Source organism: Nematolebias whitei, chromosome 2 (genome assembly GCF_014905685.2).
Source record: "Nematolebias whitei isolate Nwh7 chromosome 2, NemWhi1, whole genome shotgun sequence".
In the NCBI taxonomy this organism is placed as follows: Eukaryota; Metazoa; Chordata; class Actinopteri; order Cyprinodontiformes; family Rivulidae; genus Nematolebias; species Nematolebias whitei.
Genome location: NC_056499.1, coordinates 9216647 through 9241289, shown reverse-complemented (window position 1 = coordinate 9241289; position 24643 = coordinate 9216647). Strand labels below are relative to the sequence as shown.

Here is a 24643-nt window from a genome sequence, read left to right as displayed (position 1 = left end):
TTACATCTAGGTTTTTTTTGTCAATGTTTGTTTTAATGAACTGTGTCAGAACAACTTATGAGTTTTATTTTTATGACTGTATTTTCTCCCTTTACCTCAGCCACACAAAATAATTTCCTGTTCTATTAAGGTGTGAGATAAGGTGCTGATAATGACAATTCTGCTTAGTCCAATATGGCTAAAGCTGAGCAGAATTACAAGAAAAACACCTTGTTATGACACTTCCTGTGATCATTTTTCCATATTTGTGTCAAAATTTTAAACTTGCTTGCAAAAACTGGGCCAATCACACTAACATTTTTTTTTCTGAAAATGACATAATTATAAAAATGTGAATGTGAAGGAGGAGCAGGTCAAACAATAAGATAATTGTGAACCATGGCAGAACAATGAGAAAATGAAAGAGAGTGTGTGTTTCTGAGTAAATGAAACAGAATAAAAATTACATGGAAAAGGGAAAATAAATGGCCGTGGGAGGTTTTTAGGTTGTGTCATTGTCATGAAGCCAAGAACTTTTCTTCAGTAATAATCACAAACACCAAGCATTTTTATCTTTTTTATCATTTTTATCAGGTCTCTCTTGTAAATGAGTCCTCGAGGCTCAATGGGATTTACCTGTATAAATAAAGGTTGATTGATTTTTAAACACAAATGTTGGAAGAAATGTTATAAATTGTAAATATAGAATATTATTACAGATGTAGAGTTCTAGAATCGCGGCACTCGAGGTGGCTGTATGTTGGAGTAGCTCTGTTACATTCATTCTGATTTATTGCTTTTGAAAACTTTAATTCCTCTTTTTTCTGGATGTAAATCGCTTTTTTACGATTATTATTTCCTCTAATATCGGATGCTGTGCAGCTGGAAGGATTTTTACTGAAACTTTTTGCTTTTGGACATTTGTTATTTGCGTAACCATGGCAACAATGTTTTTTTTGTTTGTTTTTTTTAACAACCAGGAGCAGCGGATTAACATCTCAAAAGCTCAAATATCTCAACTACAGCCCCAAATCCCAAATGAGTTGAAAAGGAGGCGCCGTGGATGAATTCCCATCAACCTGGCGGTGGTGCTCCAGTACCTGATCACCGAGATCCTGGAGCTGGTGAGAAACTCGGCTCATGAGGAGCTCTGCAGACTGCTAGGAGGAGTGACCATCACTCAGGGAGGAATTCTGCCTGGCATTCGGGCAATCCCATTGAGCCTCGAGGACTCATTTACAAGAGAGACCTGATTTCAACAAAGAAAGATAACAACAAAGGACAACAGCAACAACAATAAACAATTATAAAAAGTCATAATACAGTTTTTTTTTGTTTTTTTTTACAAATAGGATGGCTAAAAGGAAAAAGGAAAAGGTAACAAAAAAACAAAAAACAGCTAGATTCTAAGGCGAATGTAGAAAACTAAAAACAGGAACATGTCTGCATCGGTCCCTGCCAGGAGTCCAACAGATTCTTAAAGCCACTTAGAGAGGTCAAGGTCGAGAGCTTCAAATCTTTTTGTAAGATATTCCAGGAAACAGGAGCGGAGTAGGAGAAGGCCCTTTTGCCTAGTTCAGTCCTCATTGAGGGAACACTGCAGGTAATAATGTCCTGAGAGCGCACGCTGTAGCTGCACTCACGCAGAGACATGTAGGAGGAGACGTATGAAGGCAGCAGACCAAGAAGTGATTTAAAGATGAAAATGTACCAGTGAGAGAGTCTGTGCGAAGTTAATGATGTCCAGTTAACCAGTGAATACAGGGTGCAGTGGTGGGTACGATAATCACAGCCAGTTATGAATCTTAGTGCACCATGATAGACAACATCCAACAACATCCAACATATATATATATATACATACATACAACATATATATATACATACATACAACATATATATATATATATATATATGTATGTATGTATGTATGTATATATATGTATATACGTATATATATATATATATATATATATATATATATATATATATGTGTGTATATATATATGTGTGTGTGTGTTCAAACTAAATATTACAATATACTGATTGGGCGGGATTTTGTGTGATCTGGCGGTTTTTAACAGACTTTTGGGCTGGAAAACTTTGACTCTATCTGGCAACACTGGCCACCATAGTTTGGACTTTTCTTCAGCGTTGGCAGAAATGAGGTTCCATATCATACAGAGCGTAAATATGTTTGCCTTGGATTTCTGTAGATTTGCTGAAACAAAGTGAGCACGGACAACGGAGTTATTGCGTGCCCGTGTTTTGTTGGCGTTTGTGTGTGTGTGTGTAGAGGGCGCGCGCGCGCACACGCAGGAAAGGGGCGGGAGTGATGAAGGTGACTGGAAGGCTGCATCGTTACAAACGCCTGCCTGGCTGCTCTTCTCCACAGATCAACTCCCAGCAGTCCACACGCACGGCTGCTATCATGGGGACGAGCTGAACCGAACCGCAAACGGCTCGAGTCTTTACTTTAAAACAAAAACAACTGTCCGCGTGCTTCTTGTTGTTGGAAGCAACGGTTAGCTCGCGCATGAGAGAGAGCGAGAGAGAGGCAGCTAACGGTTACCTGAGTACCTGCAGTGGGGGGGTTTCAATCGACGGTTCCAGCTCCGACAGAGACCCAGCTGTGGGGCGCAGAGACCTGGACAAAGTTTCCAGAACTTCAGCGGCTATAAACGATGCGGCTGACCCAGAAAAAGCCGCTCACGTCGGCTGCCCTGCTGCTAATAGTCCTGGCGGTCCGCAGCTCGCGCAGCTGTAAGTAAACACTGACATGCTAATAATGTCGCGAGCTAGCTGGCTAACTGACATTAAAGTAGTTTTGACAGCTCGACGTGTTTTTGACGGACCTTTTGGAGGTTAGTGAACCTTTCGTCTTCCTCTTGCAGTTTTAATGTCTGCCGAAGAGGCGAACCAGTTTCTGAGCAGACACCGGAGGGCGAACCAAGTTTTCGAGGAGACGAAGCAAGGACACTTGGAGAGGGAGTGCGTGGAGGAGAGGTGCAGTAAGGAGGAGGCCAGGGAGGTGTTTGAAAACGACCCAGAAACGGTGAGTTTTTATTATTTTTGTAGCCAAGGGAGGTTGGAAAGCAGTCCTCTTCCTGACGGCTGCAGAAAAAAGGCAAACAAAGTTCAGGGACATGCTCCCAGACAGAACAAGTCATCCTCATGTTTTGTTTTTTCCTTGGCAACAACAGAATTGAGTCATTTTAACTAAGCTGTGGCTTTGAAAATGGCCGCCACAGCTAAATCAACCCTATCAAACACAAAAAAATCAATTTAACTCCGTCAATTCTAGATATTGTGCTAATATTTGCTGTGGTAGTAGCTGAGAGTCATCCCCAACTCATTCCTTGAAAGCTAACTCATCCTGCAAGACATCTAGTTTTAAAGCTTTGTCACCACAATTAAGGATGACCGCTGCACCCAATTGACCTTAGTCATTTTTTTAGACAGGAAGTGGTAGTATCTGAGAGTCATCCTCAACATATATCCTTTAAATTTTAATATTTTTTTTAAGTTTAAAATGACTACAGCACTAAACACAAGACAATCTAAGTCTATCCCTGGCATGAAAGGCGGCGGGCGATATGCATTCCTTCAAGGACCGCTAATGTCTTGTTTTTCTTGGACATTGCGTCACTAATCCATCTTCTTTTTTTTTTTTTTTGACATTTAACTGCACCTACAGTTTGTAAATGTTTACCTCAGATTATAATCCATAAGCCTCTTAATTATGCACTATGCGTGATAAATAATTTAACAAGCTCCAGAGATGAGATTTATGACGTGGAGCCACACAAGTGTATTGAAAGTTTGCATTTTTTAGATAACTAGATTTTTCACTGTAACAGCTTGATTTGTTCTTGAACTTTGAGATTGAGTGAGAACGATGCAAGCAGGTGGTATTTTGTGGCATTAGGCTGGTTAAACCGCTGACATTTAACTAAAGATGTTAGATTTAACGCCGCAAAGGAGTGACTAAATCTGGGATTCAATGACTCGGATTATTTGAAAGATTATTTAGGCTGAGAGACAATAATGTGATACAAAGCTGCAGTCTCATTTGTAGCTGCATTATTCATTCACAAGTTTCTGACTCTGCGTTTTGTGCTTCCTGCTGCAGTTTTTTGGCTCTGCAGAGACAAAGAGACAATCAGGATTTCCTGGGACTCGTCCTCTGCCTTCAACACAAACCAAGACTTTAGTTTCATAGGTTCAGAAGCTTTTCAAGGGGGTCAGATAGAGGAAAAGTCACGAGTGATAACTGTTAGGAACAAATTAAACAGCCTTGCTTTAAAACCAAACTAAACTGAACTAAAGTAACGTAACTAAACGACTGCATTTTCTGTCAAACTGAGGTGAAGAAGATGAAACTGATTCAAATTGAAACAAGTGAAACAAAACTAAATTGAGCAAAAAAAGTCTAAATTCAGCAGAACACAAGCTAAAAGCAGCAAAACTGTCCATAGCAGCTAAATTTTCATACATGTTAATTAAAATTTGTAAAATGTGTAATAAAATTAGTGAAACTGTGGCTCAAATAAGCAAAAGACAAGTTAAAATGAGTAAAAGTGATGCTGAAGTTAGTTATCATCAAACCGATAGCTAAAATAAGCAAATCTGTAGTTAAAATTGGCTAAACAGATGCTGAAACTAACAAATTGAAAATAGTTTAATCCAAGAAACTAAAACTTTGAAGAGAAAATGAATGAATGCTGACTCAGCAGGCTGTTTGTGCGTTCAGTGGTTTTATAATTTTATAATTTTTTTTACAGATTTATCTCTTTAAAGTTTGTGATTTTAACAGGAATGCAATGATTCTCAGGAAACCATGAGAGAAAGCAGAGCAGAAGACTAATTGTTTTAGTTTCTATTCAGACTGAATGCTCAGAACTCATGAGTCACCACATCTTCGAGTTGTTTGAGCACAAGAAGCAACTGAAACCAAATCTTTAACATACTCCTAAAACTGTGTTTATAATTACATTTATCCTGTTAAGACCTTTGCTTTTTTTCTGTTTCTCCATCTTGAATCCCCGCAGGACTACTTCTATCCCAAGTACATGGGTAAGTGTTCATTCCACCTTTAAGTCCTGCATCACTTCAGCCAGCCTGAATAATTACATGCTTGCCATCTCTTCATTTCAGCCTGTGTGGAGAAGTTTGGGGATTCAGAAAAGAAAAAACAGGATCTGGTCACGTGTGTCCACAGTAAGTTTTATCTCCACCTCGGCTGATGTATTTTTTGGCTCCTGTCTTTTTGTCTCATTATTTCCATGCAACTCTACATTCAGAGCGAGACTTTTTGTGGAATTGTGGTGCACTGCAGTATCACTGCTCTGCGTCACTCTCAGGCAGGCTCTCCTTGTCCAAAAGGAGTGAGATTCACCACATTTATTCATCAAATCCAGGTCACTGTTTGCAGCCCACGCAGCAAATTGATTTTGTGACTCTTTAGTCCTCAGGAGGCATTTCCTGAATAAGGCTGCAGTGATGCTGAGTGACACACCCCCTTTAGCTGTCGTGCACTCCTTGCGTGACTGCACCGGCTCCTTCGTGAGCTGGCTCTGTGAGGAGTGACGTAAAACAAACCCCCCCAAAAAAACTGTTGTAGTGAGTAGAGGGCAGGATGTTTGCTGCATCAGGATACAGGAGACCCGGCTTTACTCCTATTGGCTGTGGCGTCTCCGGAGTGGGTTTCATGACTCAGCTGCAGCATCGTGGGCACTTAAAGTCACGGCGTTGCCTTTTAACTCAGAACTGTCAGCTCCACCTCTTCCTCATCACTTTTTCTTTCTTGTCTGTTCATTTGCTGTGCTTCCGATCACTGCATTGCAGGAAAAGTGGTGAACCACAGTAGATTAACACATTCAGTTGGGTCAGCTCGATTATTTTAGGCTCCCCTGTTATGTTAGTGTTGTGTCGCACTACTAAAAGTAATTTTTTCATAGTAGTGTCTGTTAGTAAAATATTTTGTTGAACCACTGGATGGATTTTAACAAATTGGATTAAGATCCTGAAACTGATTTCCTTTTACAGTGAGACCAAATAAATGTACCCTTTTATTTATGCAGGTAGTCTCACTGAGCCACGACAACTCATTTTCAAGAGAGATCTAAATAACGTTAGCTGACATAGAAATTGTCTCTAACTTAGTCAAGTTTACGGTTGTTGGATGAAATGCATTCCTTCAAGGATCATCCATCCATCCATCCATCCATTACATGTCCGGCAATCACTGAACGAGGGGCAGGATACACCCTGGACAGGTCTCCAGTCCATCACGGGGCCACATAGAGACAAACGAGACAAACAACCATTCACTCTCTCACTCACACCTAGGGACAATTTAGAGTTACCAATCAGCCTAACGTGCATGTTTTTAGTCTGTGGGAGGAAACCCACGCATGCACAGAGAAAATATGCAAACTCCACCCAGAAAGGCCCCCGGACCGGGATTTGAACCAGGGTAACCTGCTCGCTGAGAGGCAGCAGCTCTACCAACTGCACCACTGTGCCGCCCCCTTCAAGGACCAGTAAAACTAAAATAGATGTTTAAACTATTGCTTCAAGGAATGCCTTTAATTTTTTATATAAAAACCTTAAACACGCTTTGAAATCTGCTCCCAGACCCATATATCTGCAAACAGATCATCCACAAGCAGTGTTGCCAGGTATACAATAATTATCATATTTATACCGTAGTATACAATAATTATCATATTTATACCGTAGTATACAATAATTATCATATTTATACTGTAGTGTTGGTTAATACTAGTTTTTAAAATATAAAATAAAAATACAATAGTTTTTACTAGGGGTGCCCCGATTTCTTTAATTTTGGGAAATTAGAAATCGTCCGATACTTGCACGAGAAACCGATTTTACCGGTTTTTTTTTTTTGTTTTTTTTTATAGTTTCAACAACTGTCTAAACTTCATTTATATTTCAGAGCACTACCTCATGGCCAGTTAAAACAAGTTTGTATTGTTTCTAGGATATTATTCAAGGGTATGTTTTTCAACAAAATAATATTGGCAAATTGAAGGTACGTTGTGACCTAATAACACCTGACAGTGTCGCTTATAAAACAAAATCGGAATCGGCAGGTCAGATTTTTTAGAAATCGGAGATCGGCCAGAAAACTGTGATCAGTGCACCCCTAGTTTTTACATTTCTGGTGCAGAAAAAAATTGTTTTTACTCATGCAAACACTCGCCAGAAAGTATGCATGGTGCCAAATTTGCAGGTCCCCTCCTAGGTGAATGTTTATGTATTTATTTATTTATTAACTTTTATTTAACCAGGCAAATCCCATTGAGATCATAGATCTCTTTTGCAAGGGAGACCTGGGCCTGAAGGCACCCTAACATGCATGTTTTTGTTTTGTGGGAGGAAACCAGAGTACCCGTAGAAAACACACGCAAGCACAAGAAGAACATGCAAACTCCACACAGAAAGACCCCAGGTCCCACTGGGAATTGAACCCAGGACCTTCTTGCTGTGAGGCTACAGTGCTAACCACTGAGCCGTCGTGCTGCCAACGTTTTCCACCAAATACAACACACACACCAGGCTGACCAAGAACGTGTGTGCACCCCACCTCCACTGAAAAAAGTGCACCGTCACTCTGTACATGCAATAGTTTTGGTCAAAATACGACAGTTTTAAAGCGACGGTACATTTGTTCGTCATTTCTCATCTGGCAACCCTGTCCACAAGTCACACCGTGATTTTAAATTACAGTTTATTCCCTGTATATTGTAACTACCTGAACATTATAAACTTGTACAAACTTAACACAATGTTACAACTTTGTTGGTTTTTGTGCAGAAATCTTTTAATCTGACTCAGGAAACTGAATGTTTGGGTTCAGTTCTTTAGCTGGAAGTGACACGCCTGAAATTTGCCCTTGAAAAGTGATTATCTGCGTCTGTCTGGCACATAAAATTCAGATCGAGCCTATTTACAAGTCTGCTGTTGGCCCAAACCTCCGTGTTCGTTGAAGCGGCTGATTTAAACTGAAACAGTCCCGAGATGCATTTAAAGCAGACTCGTTGAAACGTTGCTCAGCTGTGGTTCTCACATGTGAACTTGTCTCCGTCTTTCTCCTTCAGGTCCTTGTTTCTGTCATTTACTGAAATTCAGCAGACATGCCCGGACATGTTGAGAATTCAAAGCGCTCTGCTACGAGAGAAAAAGATTTTACACTCTCTTACGCAAGCTTGGGGTTAAAGACGTTTTAAAGTGGAAATGTTTATCGGATAAGAAAAGCAAACAAATGTTAAAAAAAAAAAAATAATCATTGGGTATCTGTTTGTTCTCTGGGCTTCTCCAGAAAGACAGCTTAGTCAGCTATTTATTTCAAGATGTCCTTCCTCTGGGCTGATATACGGTTACACTCAGAGCAGCGGCCTGATTTGTTCCAACTGGTTAGAAACCAGTAACAAATTAAAGGCAGAGCATTCCTTAAAGGGTAGAGTGTTTAAGATTATCTCATGGGGGTCGGAGTTGTAGGCCATTTTGGTCGAATGTTGAGATATTTTGCTAACAGACAGACAAATGTGGCGTCAACAGTTGGTGCCAAAATTTGAGTAAAAATGTTGCACAATGGATTACATGCAGAGTTGAGGATGACTATCAGCTTCTGCCTCCTGCAATGCAAAATGTTAGTTTAATATCTTTAAAATGATCTGAGTTAAAGCCTCTTTTTTTTTTGGCGTCACATCTGTGGCAGCCATTTTAAACTTGATAGACTCCAAAAGTTAATCATTTCTTCACTCTTTGCTGATAACACTTATGATTTAGATTGTTTGTTTTTTTCCATTTTAAAGATATTCCAGACCAGTGCTCTCCTTCTCCCTGTAATCCCAGAGGTACGGTGCGCTGCGAGGACAAAAAGGGCGACTTCCTCTGTCATTGCTTTACAGGCTGGACCGAAGCCACGTGTGAGAAAGGTACTGCCATCATTTGGTAATGGAGCTCAGCAGAGATTTAAAAAGAAAAGTGCAGCGTCACACCCAGTGTTTCTGCAGACATGTCACAGTTCTGACCTCGGTTCTGCCCGCTAACGCTCCAACACTGTCCACTTGTTTCACTTGTGCTTTCAGTCACTGATGTAATTTGATCCGTTCACTTTCACTCATCTTTATTTGAAAGTTATTTTTGAGCTTATGCTGCAGTTATTAATGACGTGTTTGTCGGGTCAATGCATCTGCCCAGAGGTCAAACTCATTACTGTGTTTCTGTAGGACAGAGGAAGTAAGACGAGCTTTTCTCTCATGGAAATTGAAAGTTAGATATGAATTATGACAAGCACAGTGCAGGCAGTGTGACTCACCCTTCCATTTAACTGTGAGGAACCTTTAAGCTTCTTTTCCACTCGATGACATCGCTGCTCCTCACCCCTCAGCAACAGTAACGGACTGTTTTAGTTATTCATAAAGAGCTTATCCAAGTAAAAAGCTACACAACATTTAGGGGAATTTCAACATTTAACTCCGCAAGTCCCTGTTATTTTTTATTTTTCTGGCTTCATGTTGACAGCTGTAACGTTTGTTTTCAGATGTGGACGAGTGCGTTGAGAAGAACAACGGAGGTTGTGACCACATGTGCAACAACACTGTAGGAAGCTACCACTGCTTCTGTCACGAAGGCTACGCGCTGGTCGGGCGCCACACGTGTAACGGTGAGCCGCCAACCCACAAGGTCCAACAGCGGGGGGTAAAAAACTGTCAGATGAAACTTAGCAAAACACCAGCTAAAACTAACATGGCAAAAGGTTAGCTAAAAGTAGCTAAAGTCCAAGTGTAGCAAAAGGATATCGAAAAGTCAAAAGTAGCAGAACGACAGCTAAAACTCAAAGCAGCAAAAGCCTAGCTTAATGTGTAAAAAAGTTGACTAAAAACTAAATGTAGCACAACACTAGCTAAAAGTAGCAAAAGATAACTAAAACCACTTTTACAAAATGTCAGTTAAAGACTAAATGTAGTTGAATAGTAGGTAAAACCGGTGTAGCTAAAGTCTAAGTTATCAAAAGGCTAGCTAAAAGTAGCAAAAGGTTAGCTGAAAGCTAGAAGTAGCAGAATGGCAGCTAAAATCTAAAGGTAATAAGAAGAGAGCCAGCAGCTGAAGCGGGTTTCAGAAAGAACTAAGATATGAAGCAAGTGAAGAGATCTGAGTGCAAGTCTGGTAAAATATTTATAAATAAAGTTAAATATTTTGAAAAGTATAAAAGTTGCAACAAACTAAAGTCCCTGCACCCATCTCCTGAATGAGCCGAATGTTTTTTAAATGTGAAGGGCTAAAATAAAAGTATGCAGAAGTAGTTTGTTTGGACAAAACATACTGAAAAATAAAAACAGGAAAAGAATTGTGAACTTTGGTTTAATTTACCGTAATTGATTTAAGGATTAAGAGATCAACTTTTGTAAAAAGTTTTTCCTTTTATACGCGAATCTAAACAAGTTCAAATGTTTTTTATGTTTTTGTTTTCCCCACCTTTTGAGATATTGTTGAGAAATAAACTTTATTAAAATGTGTTTAATCTGTAATTACAGATCAATTATTGATTACTGAACATTTTTGCTTTTGTAGATATCAACGAGTGTGAGGATCCGAGCGTGTGTGGATCGGCCCGATGTGAGAATAATGTGGGAGGCTTTGATTGTCTGTGTGATCAAGGATACGTCTTCGACAACGAAAGCAACAGCTGTGTTGGTGCGTATGTGAAACACCCCCCCAACACTCACACACACAGTCAGATAAACGGTTTTAGCCTCAGCAGGGCCTGAAGTGGATCCATGTTGGGGGGCCCGGAAAAGAAACCAAATAAATCTAGGGAACTTCTGCAGAAGTAGGTAAGAGGTCGGGTTCAGTGTAGAAAAAGTTAATTTATATAAAGACAAAACACAAAGGTATGGTTTTTGAAAATCCATCAAATCAGCCAAAATGACCAAACCACTATTTACATATTTTATGATCTGAGAAACTTCAAATAAAATGTTTTAATTTAACTTCATGTGATACCTGTTTATCCTTGAAGCTTATCTTCTACAAGTCCTGAAGATAAACTGTTTTTATCTAAAAGACTCCTCCAAAAAGTTTGTAAGATTTCTGAGTAAAAATGTTTAAGAAGCTACCCTAAACTAGTAAAGTAAAAATAAGTGGAATAGAACTCAAATGAGCTAAATAGTAGCAAAATGCTAAATTTGCTAAACTTTAGCTCTAAGATGAAATCAGCAAAACCCCACTTGAAAGATAAAGTTGGTAAAATTAGGAAGAAAGTTGCTCAAATCTAAAACTACCAAACTGTTTCCAAAAATTTAAATTTTCAAAACTCTACCTAAAAGCTAAAATTTGTAAAACAGTAACTAAAAGCTAACGTTGCTAAACTGTAATTAAAATCTTAAACTAACAAAACTACCTGAAGGAATTATTTGGAAAAATAAGCTAAAAGCTCAACTGTATGTTTAAAAAAAAAAAAGTGTCTAAAAGCTATAATTAACAAAACGGCAGTAAAACGGAGCCTAAAAGCAAATATTGTAAAACTGTAGCTTAAAGCTACAAATCAGGACCACCCATCATTTCAGCTCTGTGGTGGGAACCAGACGTTTCCTAACCTCTGTGTTCCCCTTCAGAATAAAATAATACCGTGTCCAATCTTCATGTCCATTTAAGGTTGTCCTTGGGGACGAGTTGCTCAGCCGACGTCAGCAACCTCTTCACTCAAGAGTTGTTTGCATTCCTCAAATCTGTTAAAAATAAATCTTTTTTTTAAACTCAGGAACGTTTTGATTTGATAAATCTGATCCTTCACACCGTCCACATTCCTCCAAGCTGCTGTCTCTGTCTCCCTCTCAGACGTAGACGAATGTGAGACGGGTGTTTGTGAAGATGAGTGTCTGAACACTCCGGGGAGTTTCCGTTGTTTCTGCGACGGTCGTCGGGGGCTGAAGCTGAGAGAGGACCTGAGGAGCTGTAAGGTGCTGAACTCCAGCTGTTGTTTGTTAAGCAGACAAAACTTTAAAAGTTTTGAAACTAATTCTCTTCATCTGCTGGCAGTTCTGAGACTGAAATCTCTTTCTGTTTGTTCCGCAGCCTATAACTGCCTGCATGTCGCCACCCCTGAAGAGGAACCCCCGCTCTCTTTTTCTGGGTCGCATGTTCAGCGCCGCGCCGGTGGTGCGCCTGCGTTTTCGCCGCAGGGTTCACACGGGGTGAGGAAAATGAAAGTGTCAGTAAAGTGATACAAAGTGCCAACTTTTTATCTCTTCCCCTCATTTTTGTTTTTGTTTTAACTCTTTCAAACATTCCTCTGCTCTTTTAGCTTCTCAGCAGAATTCGACTTCCGCACCTACGATCAGGAGGGAGTGATCTTCTTCGCAGGGGGTCACCTGGACAGCTCCTGGATCGTGCTGGCAATGCATCATGGGAAGCTGGAGCTGCAGCTGAAGTACGGCACAGTGAGCAGAGTCACCAGCAGCGGGCCTGTCGTCAGCGACGGCCAGTGGAGGAAGGTTGGAGGGATTCTGTCCAGTTTTCAAAAGTAGTTTATGTCTAAAAGTCTGGCTAAAATCTTCAATAATTTTTTTCTTCAGATCTCGGTGGAAGAGCAAGGTCGGAGTCTGGTGATAAAGATCGACAGGGAGGCTGTCATGAAGATTGCCGTGAACGGCGATTTGTTCACGCTGAAGAAAGGCATGCACGAGCTCAACCTCACCGTGGGAGGAGTCCCTTTCAGAGAGGATGGCCTCGTCAATCAGGTGTTTATTTGTATGTGATTGTTTCATTTCCTGCACTAAACTTAGACGCTCCTCAAAAAGAAGAAAAAAAAATCTCTGAGCCATCTTAACTTTTAAACCATTACACAGATAAACCCTCGTCTGGACGGCTGCATGAAGGAGTGGCGCTGGCTGTCGGGTGAAGACAACTCGATACAAGAAACCATTCGGTCCAACGACAACATGCAGTGCTTCAGCTCCGAGGATCCTGGAGCTTTTTACTCCGGAACCGGCTTTGCTCTCTTCAACATCACCTATGGTACGCAGTCTTTAAAAAGCTGCAATGGGATGAAAAAAAATTACTGTTTCAAGATTTAATCCTCATTTTATTATCTAAAACGGGTCGTCAAACTTTTTGGGTTCAGGGACCCCTTACAGGGGAGAAAAAGTTTCAGGGACCCCCTCGTAACCCTCATGTTTATTAAATAATGTTCTTCAATTTGTCTCTTTAATGCAATGGAAATACTTGTGTAACATAAATACTTAAGATCTGTTCTTTAATAATGTTAATACAATTTTTATACTTTTAAACATGGGGTAGTTTTCACTCAAGACACAATTAAATTTTTAATTTCTACTTCTAAAAATTAGTTTTGAGAAAATTAACAGGATCATAAACCATTTTAAAACTTTATCTGTTCACTTAATGAACAAACAATGTATTGCCACTTCTTCACAACTATTACGTAAACGCAACAGGATCATAACATCCATAGTCGTACCAAGTAACAGGGCTCAATTTATAAACCAATTGATGCCAGAAAACAAGTAGCAGGGGGGGTCTGGGGTTCCTCCCCTAGAAAATTTGAATAAAGTAGATGTGATTTCCTGCATTTTTGTGTATTTTACTGGGTTAATAAACATTTACATGCTTGTAAAAAATAAAAAATATATAATTTTTTTTGTGGACCCCCCCCCCCCCCCCCCCCCCCCGGTTCTGGGGACCCCAGTTTGAGAACCACTGATCCAAACGGCTACTTCCAAGTTCAGCATGCTAAACGGCGGCTAAGATTAAAAACACGTCAGTGGGATCTAACACCAATGTAAACTAAACACAGATAGTCTGCCAAGTTAGACAAACCCTAAAGCATTCTGTACTTTTTATTTTATTCTTCATGTTCGATGTTGGTAACAAGTTTTTACAAGATCAAATTTGGAATCGAGAATAAAATCCATCAAAACTTTATGTAAATATACAAGCAATGTACCTAAAACTGGACTGAACCTGTCAAACATGTAACATCTCTGTTCTTCTTCCTCAGAACCAAAGAACCTGAGCGTCCAGGTGACCTTACGGCCCGTTTCTGCCATCGGGGTCCTGTTTGCACTCGTTTACCAGGACGGAGTGCCTCTCTCCATCGCTCTCTCCGACTACAACCCCAGCACAGACGAGTGGAGAGACGTGAGTACATCTTAGCGTTTGTATAAACTTTATTTTTCCATGCTCAAACCGACCTTCTGATTGTCTTCAGGCTCTTCTGGTTTCTGTGGGTAACGTTGTTGCTGCCAGCTTTCCTGCGCCTTTTTGTGACGGTAAGAGCCATGAGGTCCAGGTGACCGTCTCAGGCAACCAGATCCTTCTACTGGTCGATGGCCAGTTTGGACGAAGTGAAAACACAGAAGTTCCTACTGAGCTCTTCTCACAGTCCTCCACGTATATAGGAGGCCTTCCAGGTGAGGACAGACATTTTCACGCTTACTTTTTCACTGAATAGTTGTAATTTGTGTGTGTGTGTGTGTCCCTGATTATATTACCCTTTTAGCACCTTGTTTTAAATCCCTTCCTTGTTAGGAGTCCTTACGGGGGACCAAAGCCTGGTCCTAATATGGTGGACTCTCTTTTGGGTCGTATTTAGAGCTATGATGTGAATTGAGTTTAATAAGCAAAGAAATAACCAACTTTTGTTATGTTTGTCTGTCTGTTAGCAAAATATTCTATGACCCACTGGAGGGATTTTGATAACTCTCACTGGATGCTTGTCAACAACAGATTTCCTTGTGGACTCAAGCTTATTAAAAATGGCTGCTACAGTTAATCGACCTCACCAAACACAAAATTGCTGGAACACAGTCACTGTTACAGACACTGAGCTAAAGTTTAGCGTGGTAGGAGCCGAGAGTCATTCCTGTCTTATTCTGAGCTCAGGCAAGAGATCTTTGTTTAAATCTTTGGCATGCCAGGCTGCAGGTGAGATGCAATTAGAATGCTACTTGTGTTTGTTTTTCTAAATAATAACCAGCTTTTTTTATAATAACTAGCATGTTTGACGATAAATTTACTAGTTTATTGTTTAATGAGAAGTTTGTGAAGCAAAAAGGTTGATATCCAGATTTTTCATCAGAGCAGCATACTGTCCCAAGCACCACATTCAACAGAGTAAAAACTGTGTATACTCCGTCAGAACCAGCCGAGTTGTCTGCTGACTCGCATGTTGTCATTTTTTCCCCTCAGATGTTTCCCTGGTGTCCACGCTCGTGTCGGCGCCCTACAGCGGCTGCTTGGAGGTCAGTGTGAACGGAAAGCCTCTGGATCTGGACAAGGCGGACCACAAACACAACGACATTCGGTCCCACTCCTGCCCCCTGCTGGCCTCTTACCACTGACCGGTCCAGATCTTTGAGGCAGGGGGGATGATGTCCACTAAATTCCTTAAAGCTCTGACTGGTGGGGAGATTTCAATATAATCTTTAAAAAAAAACAGTCTGGTGCAGCAGAATCACCTCCCTCTTTCCTGATACTGTGACGAGATCCGGTCCAGCCCAGAGGTGTCTGCTTCGATGTTCACAGTTTTTACTCGGTGTTAGCAGACATGGCAATATACGTCACATAGCATTGCTTCAAACTGCCCTCCAGAACTCACAGGGTCTTATCTGATTTAGTGTTAGTCGGTTTTGGGTCATTGTCTGTGGTCATGTTGCTTAACTCCAGTTCGCCTCATGTTCACAAAGCTTTGAACAAAGCAAGCACTGACGCAGAGACGAAAACAAAAAACATGAACCACATAAATGGTTTTAAACCAGCTGCTAAGCTCAGAGACCTGTACCGACAGGTGTGTTCGGTGCATTCAGCGTGGACCTGAATCTTTTTTTACCCCATCCAGAGCTGCAGCTTCGAGGCCCAACTCTGTTTCAAAAACAAATTGCACATCGTTGCAGGCATAAATGGACTGCGGCGTAAAGCCATTTTATGATTTCCTCTGGATCGGTGAAGCACTCCATGTCTGACTGCAACCTTAAATATCAACCATGTGCCTAGAAACAAAAACCCAACTCAGACCTGTCAACAGCTTCCCTCTAAAGGTGCCGTCTCACTGGGCCGAGACTAGATGGCAACGTGGAGTCACAAGAAAATATGCAATTTCCCCAATTCCACTGGAATCTGAGCGTTTGCAACCAACAAACGGTGCAGCCGCATTCTGGGCTGCTCGTCGTTAAGAGTTCAAACCAGAGCGATGAAATTAAAACCATTTCGAGACATTCTTGAGACTCCCTCTTTAATCTTGTTCACCAACTGGCCGCTGCCCCGAGAGATCAACAGAAACACAAACGTCCCGTCTCTGTGGATGTTTCATATCCTCGATCTTTACTCACCAACTCTGACACAAAGACCCCTTCGTTCCTTCAGTCGCTCTGTTGGAGCCGCCATAACGCCAGGAAGGGACCGTCTCCACAACAGATGGACGGAGCACTGCATTACCCTCACAACGCGAGCTACTGAGATTAGAGTGCGCTGTAATATACTGTGTGTAAATAATGTGACCGTACAACGCTTTAGACAAGGTAGGAAGGTTCTTTACAACCAAATCAAGTCTCAGCTTCTGTGTTAGGAGAGTTATCCTGAAGCAGAGAGAGAGCAACAAGATCGTTCTGTAGGAACGAGGTTTAATTTACCGGTGCTGAAATCAAAACTCCACGAATGTCTGACTTAGAACGCCTGAAGGGCTCCAGTGTTTTACGTTCCTGTATAATAAATCATTTTATAGTTGAATGAATGAGCTTGACTTGTTATTGTTTATTACTGTTGTTATTATTATTATGAGTTGTATCTTTTCCTTTATTGTTTATTTTTTCACTTTAAACTGCCAGGATGTGCACAACGGGAGAGTCTGCTTTTTGAGTTTTTACTTCTACTGTAAAAATAAAAATCTATTTAAAATAAAATCAGCTGAATGAACATCATGGAGTATTTTATTTTACAAACATTTTCACTGTCTTCGGAACTTTTTTTTTTTTTTTCTCTTTTTCTGTTTTTTTCCACAAAGTTTTCTCTGGAAAGAAACGTCACGTTAATCTGACGGATTACGGATTTAATCCTCTCAGCTGTTGTAGATGTGGAGATTAGCAGATTGAAGGTTGAACTTTATCAGAAAAAACATCTGAGAGTGTGCTGAAGCTGGTCGTTCAGTCAAATGCTTGGATTCACCTCAGAAACCTTCACCAACATCAGAAACTAAAAACGTTTGGAGAAAATGTCGACCGTAAACAAGTAAAATCGGGATTATTGACGATAAATGGTGAAAGTAAAGGGGGGGGGGGGTGAACACCTGCTGAAAACTGTTGAAGCTGAAACCTTTAAACAGCTAAAATAAAGCAAACCAAATGCTGGAATTAGCAATACAGTAGCTAAAAGATTAAAGCAGTAGCTAAAAGCAAAGATCTGTAAAACTGCTGCTGTAGAATATAAAAGTAGCAAAACTAGCAACTGTTTTTCTTTCGGCTGCTCGTTTCTGCAGGTTCACCACAAAACTCGCATGAAAGAAGTGATTGTTTTAGCCTGATACTCTTGACACAGCCAGGGGCTTGAACTCGCAACCTCAGGATTACAAAACCGCAGCATGGACCACTGCAGCTATTGTAAAAGCGGAAATTAGCAAAACAGTAGCTAAAGGCTAAAAAAAGATTTTTTTTTTTTTTTTAAAGCAGAGTTGTCCTTAAATTTAAAGATCAAATCATTTAAAATGAAGATTAAATTGTAAAAAAAAAAAAAAAAAGTTATGCAAAGAAAAGTCCAAGCGGTAATGTCCTAAAACAGCTGAACGTTTTAATTTACAAAAGGGTAAAACAGCTGAAAGTCTGCTAAAGGGCCCCAAAAAATGTCAGGAAGAAACTTGAATGGTGACTCGGCATTTAATCAAATGAGATTAAAACCTCAAGCTGCCGTCAGACACTTGAGAATAACAGCTAAAACACTTGAGACATTCCGCCTGCTGCCCTTGGGTCAAAATGACCCGCGAGACCCTTTAAAATGGACCTTAAGGCTCTTTTTGACCCAAGGGCCACAGGAGGGGCGGTCAAAAACTTTAGCTCAAATGAAAGGACTCTTGAGCCGATCAGAACCATTTTATTGCTTTTAGATTAGATAAAGTTGTGAAACGACACAGTGGTGATACCGAAGCAACAGTTTTTTTCACGCGACTCAGAAAACGAGCAAATCATTGCATTTTCTAAAAGTTGTGAACTCTTCCTGTAGATCAACATTATGTTCAAGCCCTTATGTACAGGTTAAAGTTGAAATCAGTTGAATTTATTAGCAGCAGCTACAGAATCCCAGCAATGAACACACGTCAATAATACAATCAATTTAAAGTGCACATTAAATAATAAATAAAAGCAGCGTCCATTCTCCGGAGCCCTTTGATTTTTTTACAAACCGTCCTACAACCTCAAAGACGTCACCTTTAAATGCTAAAGAAATGGTCCTTTTAGAGATTTAGTGTTTAATTTTAAAGATACAAAACTAGTTCTAACATTTTTAACATATGTATATTTTAATAACCTTTAAGTGTTTGTAAAAAGCCAGTGATGTTGAGTTTTGGTTCTGGGGGGGTCCACTTCCTGCATTAGATGCTTCAGCCCTCCTGATGTTGAAATGTCTGACGCCAAGATCTAACTCGAGACGGGACAGGAAACGAGAAGTTGAAGATACAGGTGCTCCCTGGTGGCCTGCTCCCGTATAATGTGATCATCTCTCCAGACTTTTAAAATAGTCTTTGGTGTGTGGCTGTAAGTTTAGACAACAAAACAAGGGGATGAACACGTTTCCGATGTTAACACTGGAAATAATTTATGGAAAAGCCCAATCTGTGACCGGTTAAAACCCACGAGACAAAAAGATATAGAGTTGGTTGTTTTTTTCTCCACACAAGTCTTTTGTTTCACTGTGTGTGTGTGTGTGTGTGTGTGTGTGTGCGCGCGCGCTCAGCAGGCGTATGGTGGAGGTTTCTCAAAGGCACCGAATGCGGATCCGTAGAGGGCAGGAGCATTGGGGGTCAGTCCGTAGACTCCCGGGTCCTGGGTGGTCCCCTGAGGCTGTGGCTGAGTGGGAACCTGAGCGGGCTGCTGGTTCTGGTTCTCCTCAGAGGAGCCGGAGCCGCCTTCGGGGATCACCTGGGAAGCTGCTGGTGGCTGGTAGCTGTTGGTGTGCTGTGGAGGAAAAAACTCATCAAAGTCACATAAATAACCTGTTTTTACAGGTTTATGAGTATTATTTATTAATTAAATGGTTTTGGTGGTTTGTTTTGATCCACCTACCTGCATTGGTATGGGGTAGTTTGGGTAGGCGGGCAGAGTTGGACCCACAGGACAGAACCCGGAGTAGCTAATCATGTGCTGGGTCGGGTTGTAAAGGATGTGGGGCTGCGGCGCCGGACTGGAAACCACCGGTGGAGACGGTTTCCGCTACAGGAGAGAGCCGGACATTGGTTTTTATCAATTCATTGTGAAAAAATGATTAAAGGTAGCTAAAACAACAAAAACAGCAGCTAAGGCTAACGTAAACAAATGGCTAAATACTACATAGCAAAACAGCAGCTAAAAGCAAACATGAATAAAACCATATAGAAAAGCTAAAATTAGAAAGAGAACCAGAAAGAAACAAACAGGTGCACAAGTAGAGCTAAAATATGCACAACAGTAGCTAAAAACTGAAAGTAGCTCAATTGTTGCTAAAAAGGTAAAATATGAAATAATCTGCTAAAAGCTAAAATTAGCAAGATAATATTTTTGCACTGAAAGGAGCAAAATTGGAGCTGAAAGCTACGATTAACAAAACAAGAACTAAAAACTGAATGTAAAAAGTAAAACTGCCAAGACGGTAGCTAAAATTAAGAAGCAAGAATTTAGCTAAAACCTAAATTTTATCAATACAATAGCTAAAAGTCAAAAGTAGAAGACATATACAGTACCTAAAGACTGAAAGCACCAAAACCCTAGCTTAAAGCTACAAATATAACAGAAGCTAAAATGAGCAACACCATAACGAATAGCTTAATGCAGCAAAATCCCAGCTAAGAACTATAAGGAGTAAAAGAGTAGCTGTACTGCAAAAACAGCACTACTTGAAATAAGGTAAATATTTGTAAACATGAACAAATTTTGTTATTTTGAAAAAAATAAAAATCTGACAATGGGGTAAGCAAAATTTGCTTGGCTAGAATTCTTAAAACTAGCAAAGCTGTAGCAAAATGTTTTGATTAGCATGACAGTAGCTAAAATAACCAGAATTATTGTTAAAAACATTCTCTGTGGTTACCTAAACATCAGCAGGGGAAACAACGAGCACTTATTCACTCAAGACTTCCTTTCTTTCTCTTTCGAAGTCCATTTTTACCACAAAAATCAGATTTTTAAACATTTTAACATTTGAACTCCTGCTCACCACGTCCTTGTACGCTCCGAGGATGGCGGCGTCGATGATGCCCATGAACAGGCCGATCACGTTCAGCACCACGGAGGCCCAGAGCAGCCGGTACAGGTGGATCACATCCCAGCAGCTGTTGACCCCAGTGAACTGGTAGTAGTAAGGGTGGTACTCAGTGCTGGAGGAAGAAGGAGGAAGACTTTCTGACATGGAAAAGCCTTTCTGTTTATTTCAGTTCTGAGAAAGTACATTTCCTTCAACTGTTACGCTGATGACGCCTGAATATTTTTCTTTTAAATCTCCGCCCCTCAGCAGCCTCCATTTAACTGGCCCTAAATAAAAACAAGAAGAAATTGTTGTTTTTGGAAATTACTGGGTATATCATTATTAGTGTCCACAGTTGTCCAAACCTGTTTTTATTTTTTATTTTTATTCCAAAGCAAACTTTTACATCGTCCACCTTCATCACCTCGTGATTGGACAACTAAAACTCTATATTTCAGCATCGAACAATCGTCTTTTCATCGCAATTAGTCAAAAACTCTAAAGTCACACCCACACATGTCTACTTCCTCAGGCGGCTGAGGCGAGCTGCTCTGGGAATCTCAGTCCTCACCTCCTACAGGTGTGCAGTGGAGAGCATCCTGTGCTCCAGCATCAACGTGTGGCATGGAGGCTGCACAGCTGCAGAAAGAAAAGCTTTGCAGAGAGTGGTGAAGGCTGCACAGAAGATGTTGGTCAGCCTCCCCACCATCACAGACATCTACACTTCCAGATGCAGGAAGAGGGCCACCTGCATCATGAAAGACCCCACTCACCCAGCACACACTTTTTGTCCCGCTCCCTTCAGGCAGAAGGCTGAGGAGCATTAATTGTAGAACCACTAGACAGAATCACTGTAATTCCACTTTTATTGGTGATATGTGCTGCTGATTATCCATGCTGCTGCTCTCATGCTGCTGATTATGTCATGCTGCTGTATTCATTTATACACATCTACGCACACAGACTCATGTTCGTGCTCCTGCTGCTCAGCATATTGTTTTGCACTATTAGTGTTTAGTGTATATCTTAGTTTCTATCTTAGATCCTTATTTACTGTTTCTTTTTACACTTTATATTTTTGCTATTGTTGAATGTAACTGGGACCCTGTGTACACAGTTTTGTTCCACCTCATGTACCACGTGATGAAATGACAGTAAAACCAACTTGAACATCTTTCCATTTCTTTCTGTTTTATTGTTAGGATATTTTTTTATTTTAAAGTATTAAATGGCTTAGCAACTGGTTATTTACCTAAACTTCTTGACTTTTGCAACTCCAGAGGAGCACTGAGATCACCCGCACAGATGATTAGATCGAAGCCGAAGGCTAAGTTAAAGCACAGAGATTGAGATCCCAGATTTTAATACAAGCATCCCCTAAATATTTGTTCTGCAGTTTTTAAATCCCTGAAAACTCATTTTTCACTCTGGCTTTTAATTTGAGCTCAGTTTGTGTCTCATCAGACATTTTTTGTTGTGTTTTATAGTTTTAGCCACAGCTCATTAATGTTAGCCAACAAAAAACAACTTTAACTCAGTTAATTTTAAAAATGTGCTAAAAATTACTAGCTGAGAGTGTTCCAACTCTACCATTACCAGTTGGATTCAATCCTGTCTGTTAGCAAAATATTTCATGAAGCACTGGATGGATTCCTGTGGGCGCCAGGGCTGCCCATTGTCACAGATTCTGTTTAAAACGTTTATGGACAGAATTTCTTAGTGCAGCCGGGAGGTGGATGGTTTCCGGTTCAGTGGCCTCAGGATTCCATCTCTGCTCTTTGCAGATGATGTGGTCCTGTTGGCGTCATCGTGCCGTGATCTTCCGCTCATACTGGAGCAGCTCGCAGCTGAGTGTGAAGCGGCTGGGATGAGAATCAGCACCTCCAAATCCGAGGCCATGGTCCTCAGTCAGAAAAGGGAGGATTGCTCTCTTCAGGTCGAGGGTGAGGTTCTGCCTCAAGTGGAGGAGTTCAAGTATCGAGGTTTTGTTCACGAGTGAGAGAAGAATGTAGCGTGAGATTGAGAGAGATTGGTGCAGCATCTGCACTATTGAGGACTCTGTGCCGGTCCGTTGTGGTGAAGAGAGAGCTGAGCTACGTAAGCTCTCTGTTTACCGGTCGGTCTACGTTCCTACCCTCACTTATGATTATGAACTCTGGGTAGTGAGTGAAAGAATGAGATCGTGGATACAGGCGGTTGAAATGAGTTTCCTCTGCAGGGTAGCTGGACTCTCCCTTAGATATAGGATGAGAAGTTCATCCAGATCCATGTCCAGAGGACCAGATTGAACTTTTTTGGATGAGAAGTTCAGTTATCCTGGAGAGACTCAGAGTAGAACCGCTGCCCTTCCACATCAAGAGGAGCCAGTTGAGGTGGTTCAAGCATCTGGTAAGGATGTTTCCTGGGCTTCGGGCATGTCCAACAGGAAGGAGACCCTGGGGAAGACCCAGGACACGCTGGAGAGACTATGTCTCAGTTGGCTTGGGAACACCTTGAGGTCCTCCCAGAAGAGCTGGAAGAGGTGGCTGTGGAAAGAGATGTCTGGGCCTCCCTGCTCAAGCTGCTGCCTCTGAGACCCGACTTTGGAATAAGCGGAAGATGATGTATGTATGTATGTATGTATGTATGGATGGATGGATTCTCATGAAACTCTCACTGGATGTACATCTACAACCCATCAACTTTTGGAATCAACCCAATTCAACATGGTTGGCATAGCTAATTAATGTTAGCAGATGCAAAAATGGCTACATCTCAGGCAGTTTTACTGATACTGAGCTAAAGTTTAGCATGGTAGTAGCTGAAAGTCATACAAAACACATGCTCTGAGCTTAAACTGATCAGCATCCTTGTGTCCAAATGTCTCACCTCTCACAGTTGTACAGGTAGCAGCAGTAGCAGGTGTTGCGCTTCATGTTCAGCTTGCAGGCTTTGTTGTAAGAGTTGCACGTCACCTGGAGTTCAGATGAACAGATTGGAAAGATGCATTCATAAACCACCCAAATTTTCTTTAATATTTAATGTAGTTTGTTGAAAATAATAAATAAAAACAATAAAATGCAGCTGTGCTTTGGATTCAATGGGCTTCCAGTGGCAGTTGTTGGCCACTTGATGCCGCTGCATGCTTCGTTAAAATGCTTCAAGAGCCTGAAACACCTTATTTAAAACTTAAACATTCCAATTAAGAGTGCGCAGAGGACACAAAAGAGTCAGAATCACCTCAGTGAAGTAGCTGTTATATGCATATCCTGCTCCACTGCTGTAAAAGTCACACATGTCCTCCTCCACAGGCCGTATGTCCTAAAAATGTAAAAAGACTTAATGAAATAAGTCACATACAGTACACACTTCATGCTGCATCAGGATGTAAACATTTCCCCATGTTTATTTTCTTTTATGGAAGAGTTTTGCATCGCCTGATTCTTCACTGCACAATCTGCAGCGCTGAGGGTAATCAAATAATGTTCTCTGTCCACAGACTGAACGTGCATTAAAGAGGGTTACATATATCTGCAGAGAGGAGATAATAAAGCTGATCGATATCAGAAACTCTCATTAGGGGCTGGAGTTTCATACTTGAGTAATGTGCAGCAGAGATACTTCAGTAATCACGTTAAACCATTAACATTTTATTTTATATACTTTTAAACAGAATAATGTTGTTCAATGCTAGTCAAAAATATAACGGTAAAATCTAAAGATTGTGTCTTTCCTGAATCTCATTCAATTAACATTTTTATATTCGATTTTTTCGTTTTTGTCACTTTTAGCTGAATTTTCTATTTGTTTTTAATCATTATTAAGCTATAGTTCTGTTACTTTTAGCTTTCAGATAGATTTTTGATACTTTTAGCTAATTTTTGCTACTTAGCTTTTGCTATTTTCAGCATATACTTTTAGCCATCCTTTTGCTAATTTCATGTCATGTAACCGGTTTGTATGTTATTATAATTTCACAAAATGTCTTGTTATTCTATGCAGAGGCGGCTGTGGCTGAGTGGTTAGAGCAGTCGTCCTCCAGTGGGAGAGTTGGGGGTTCAATTCCACCAGCAGTCACATGCTGTAGTGTCCCTGGGCAAGACACTGAATCCCTCATTGTGTTGTAAAGGGCTTTGAGTATCTTGATGAGACAGAAAGGCAATATATATATATATATATATATATATATATATATATATATATATAT

General features: G+C 40.6%; 2 protein-coding genes across 2 annotated transcripts in view; one reads left to right on the top strand and one right to left on the bottom strand.

Moving 5' to 3' along the window:
• Positions 1-2358: 2358 nt before the first annotated feature.
• Positions 2359-15651, top strand: gas6 (growth arrest-specific 6). Its single transcript, XM_037690073.1, has 15 exons — positions 2359-2742; positions 2874-3034; positions 5031-5055; positions 5137-5199; positions 8826-8948; positions 9557-9679; positions 10588-10710; positions 11854-11975; positions 12091-12209; positions 12320-12509; positions 12591-12755; positions 12864-13032; positions 14036-14175; positions 14246-14447; positions 15226-15651. Exons 1-15 carry the CDS (start codon positions 2664-2666, stop codon positions 15375-15377), a joined length of 1956 nt encoding a protein of 651 aa, XP_037546001.1. The 5' UTR covers positions 2359-2663; the 3' UTR covers positions 15378-15651.
• Positions 15652-18858: 3207 nt separating this feature from the next.
• The window catches only part of LOC119422597 (transmembrane protein 255B), a 27322-nt gene continuing 21537 nt past the window's right edge, over positions 18859-24643 (bottom strand). The window contains exons 5-9 of the mRNA XM_037689984.1: positions 23677-23757; positions 23326-23411; positions 20431-20590; positions 19305-19451; positions 18859-19196 (exon numbers count right to left, since the gene is read on the bottom strand). Of these exons, the coding sequence (XP_037545912.1) occupies positions 18972-19196; positions 19305-19451; positions 20431-20590; positions 23326-23411; positions 23677-23757 (699 nt within the window). The 3' untranslated portion in view covers positions 18859-18971. The remainder of the gene's footprint in view (positions 19197-19304; positions 19452-20430; positions 20591-23325; positions 23412-23676; positions 23758-24643) is intronic.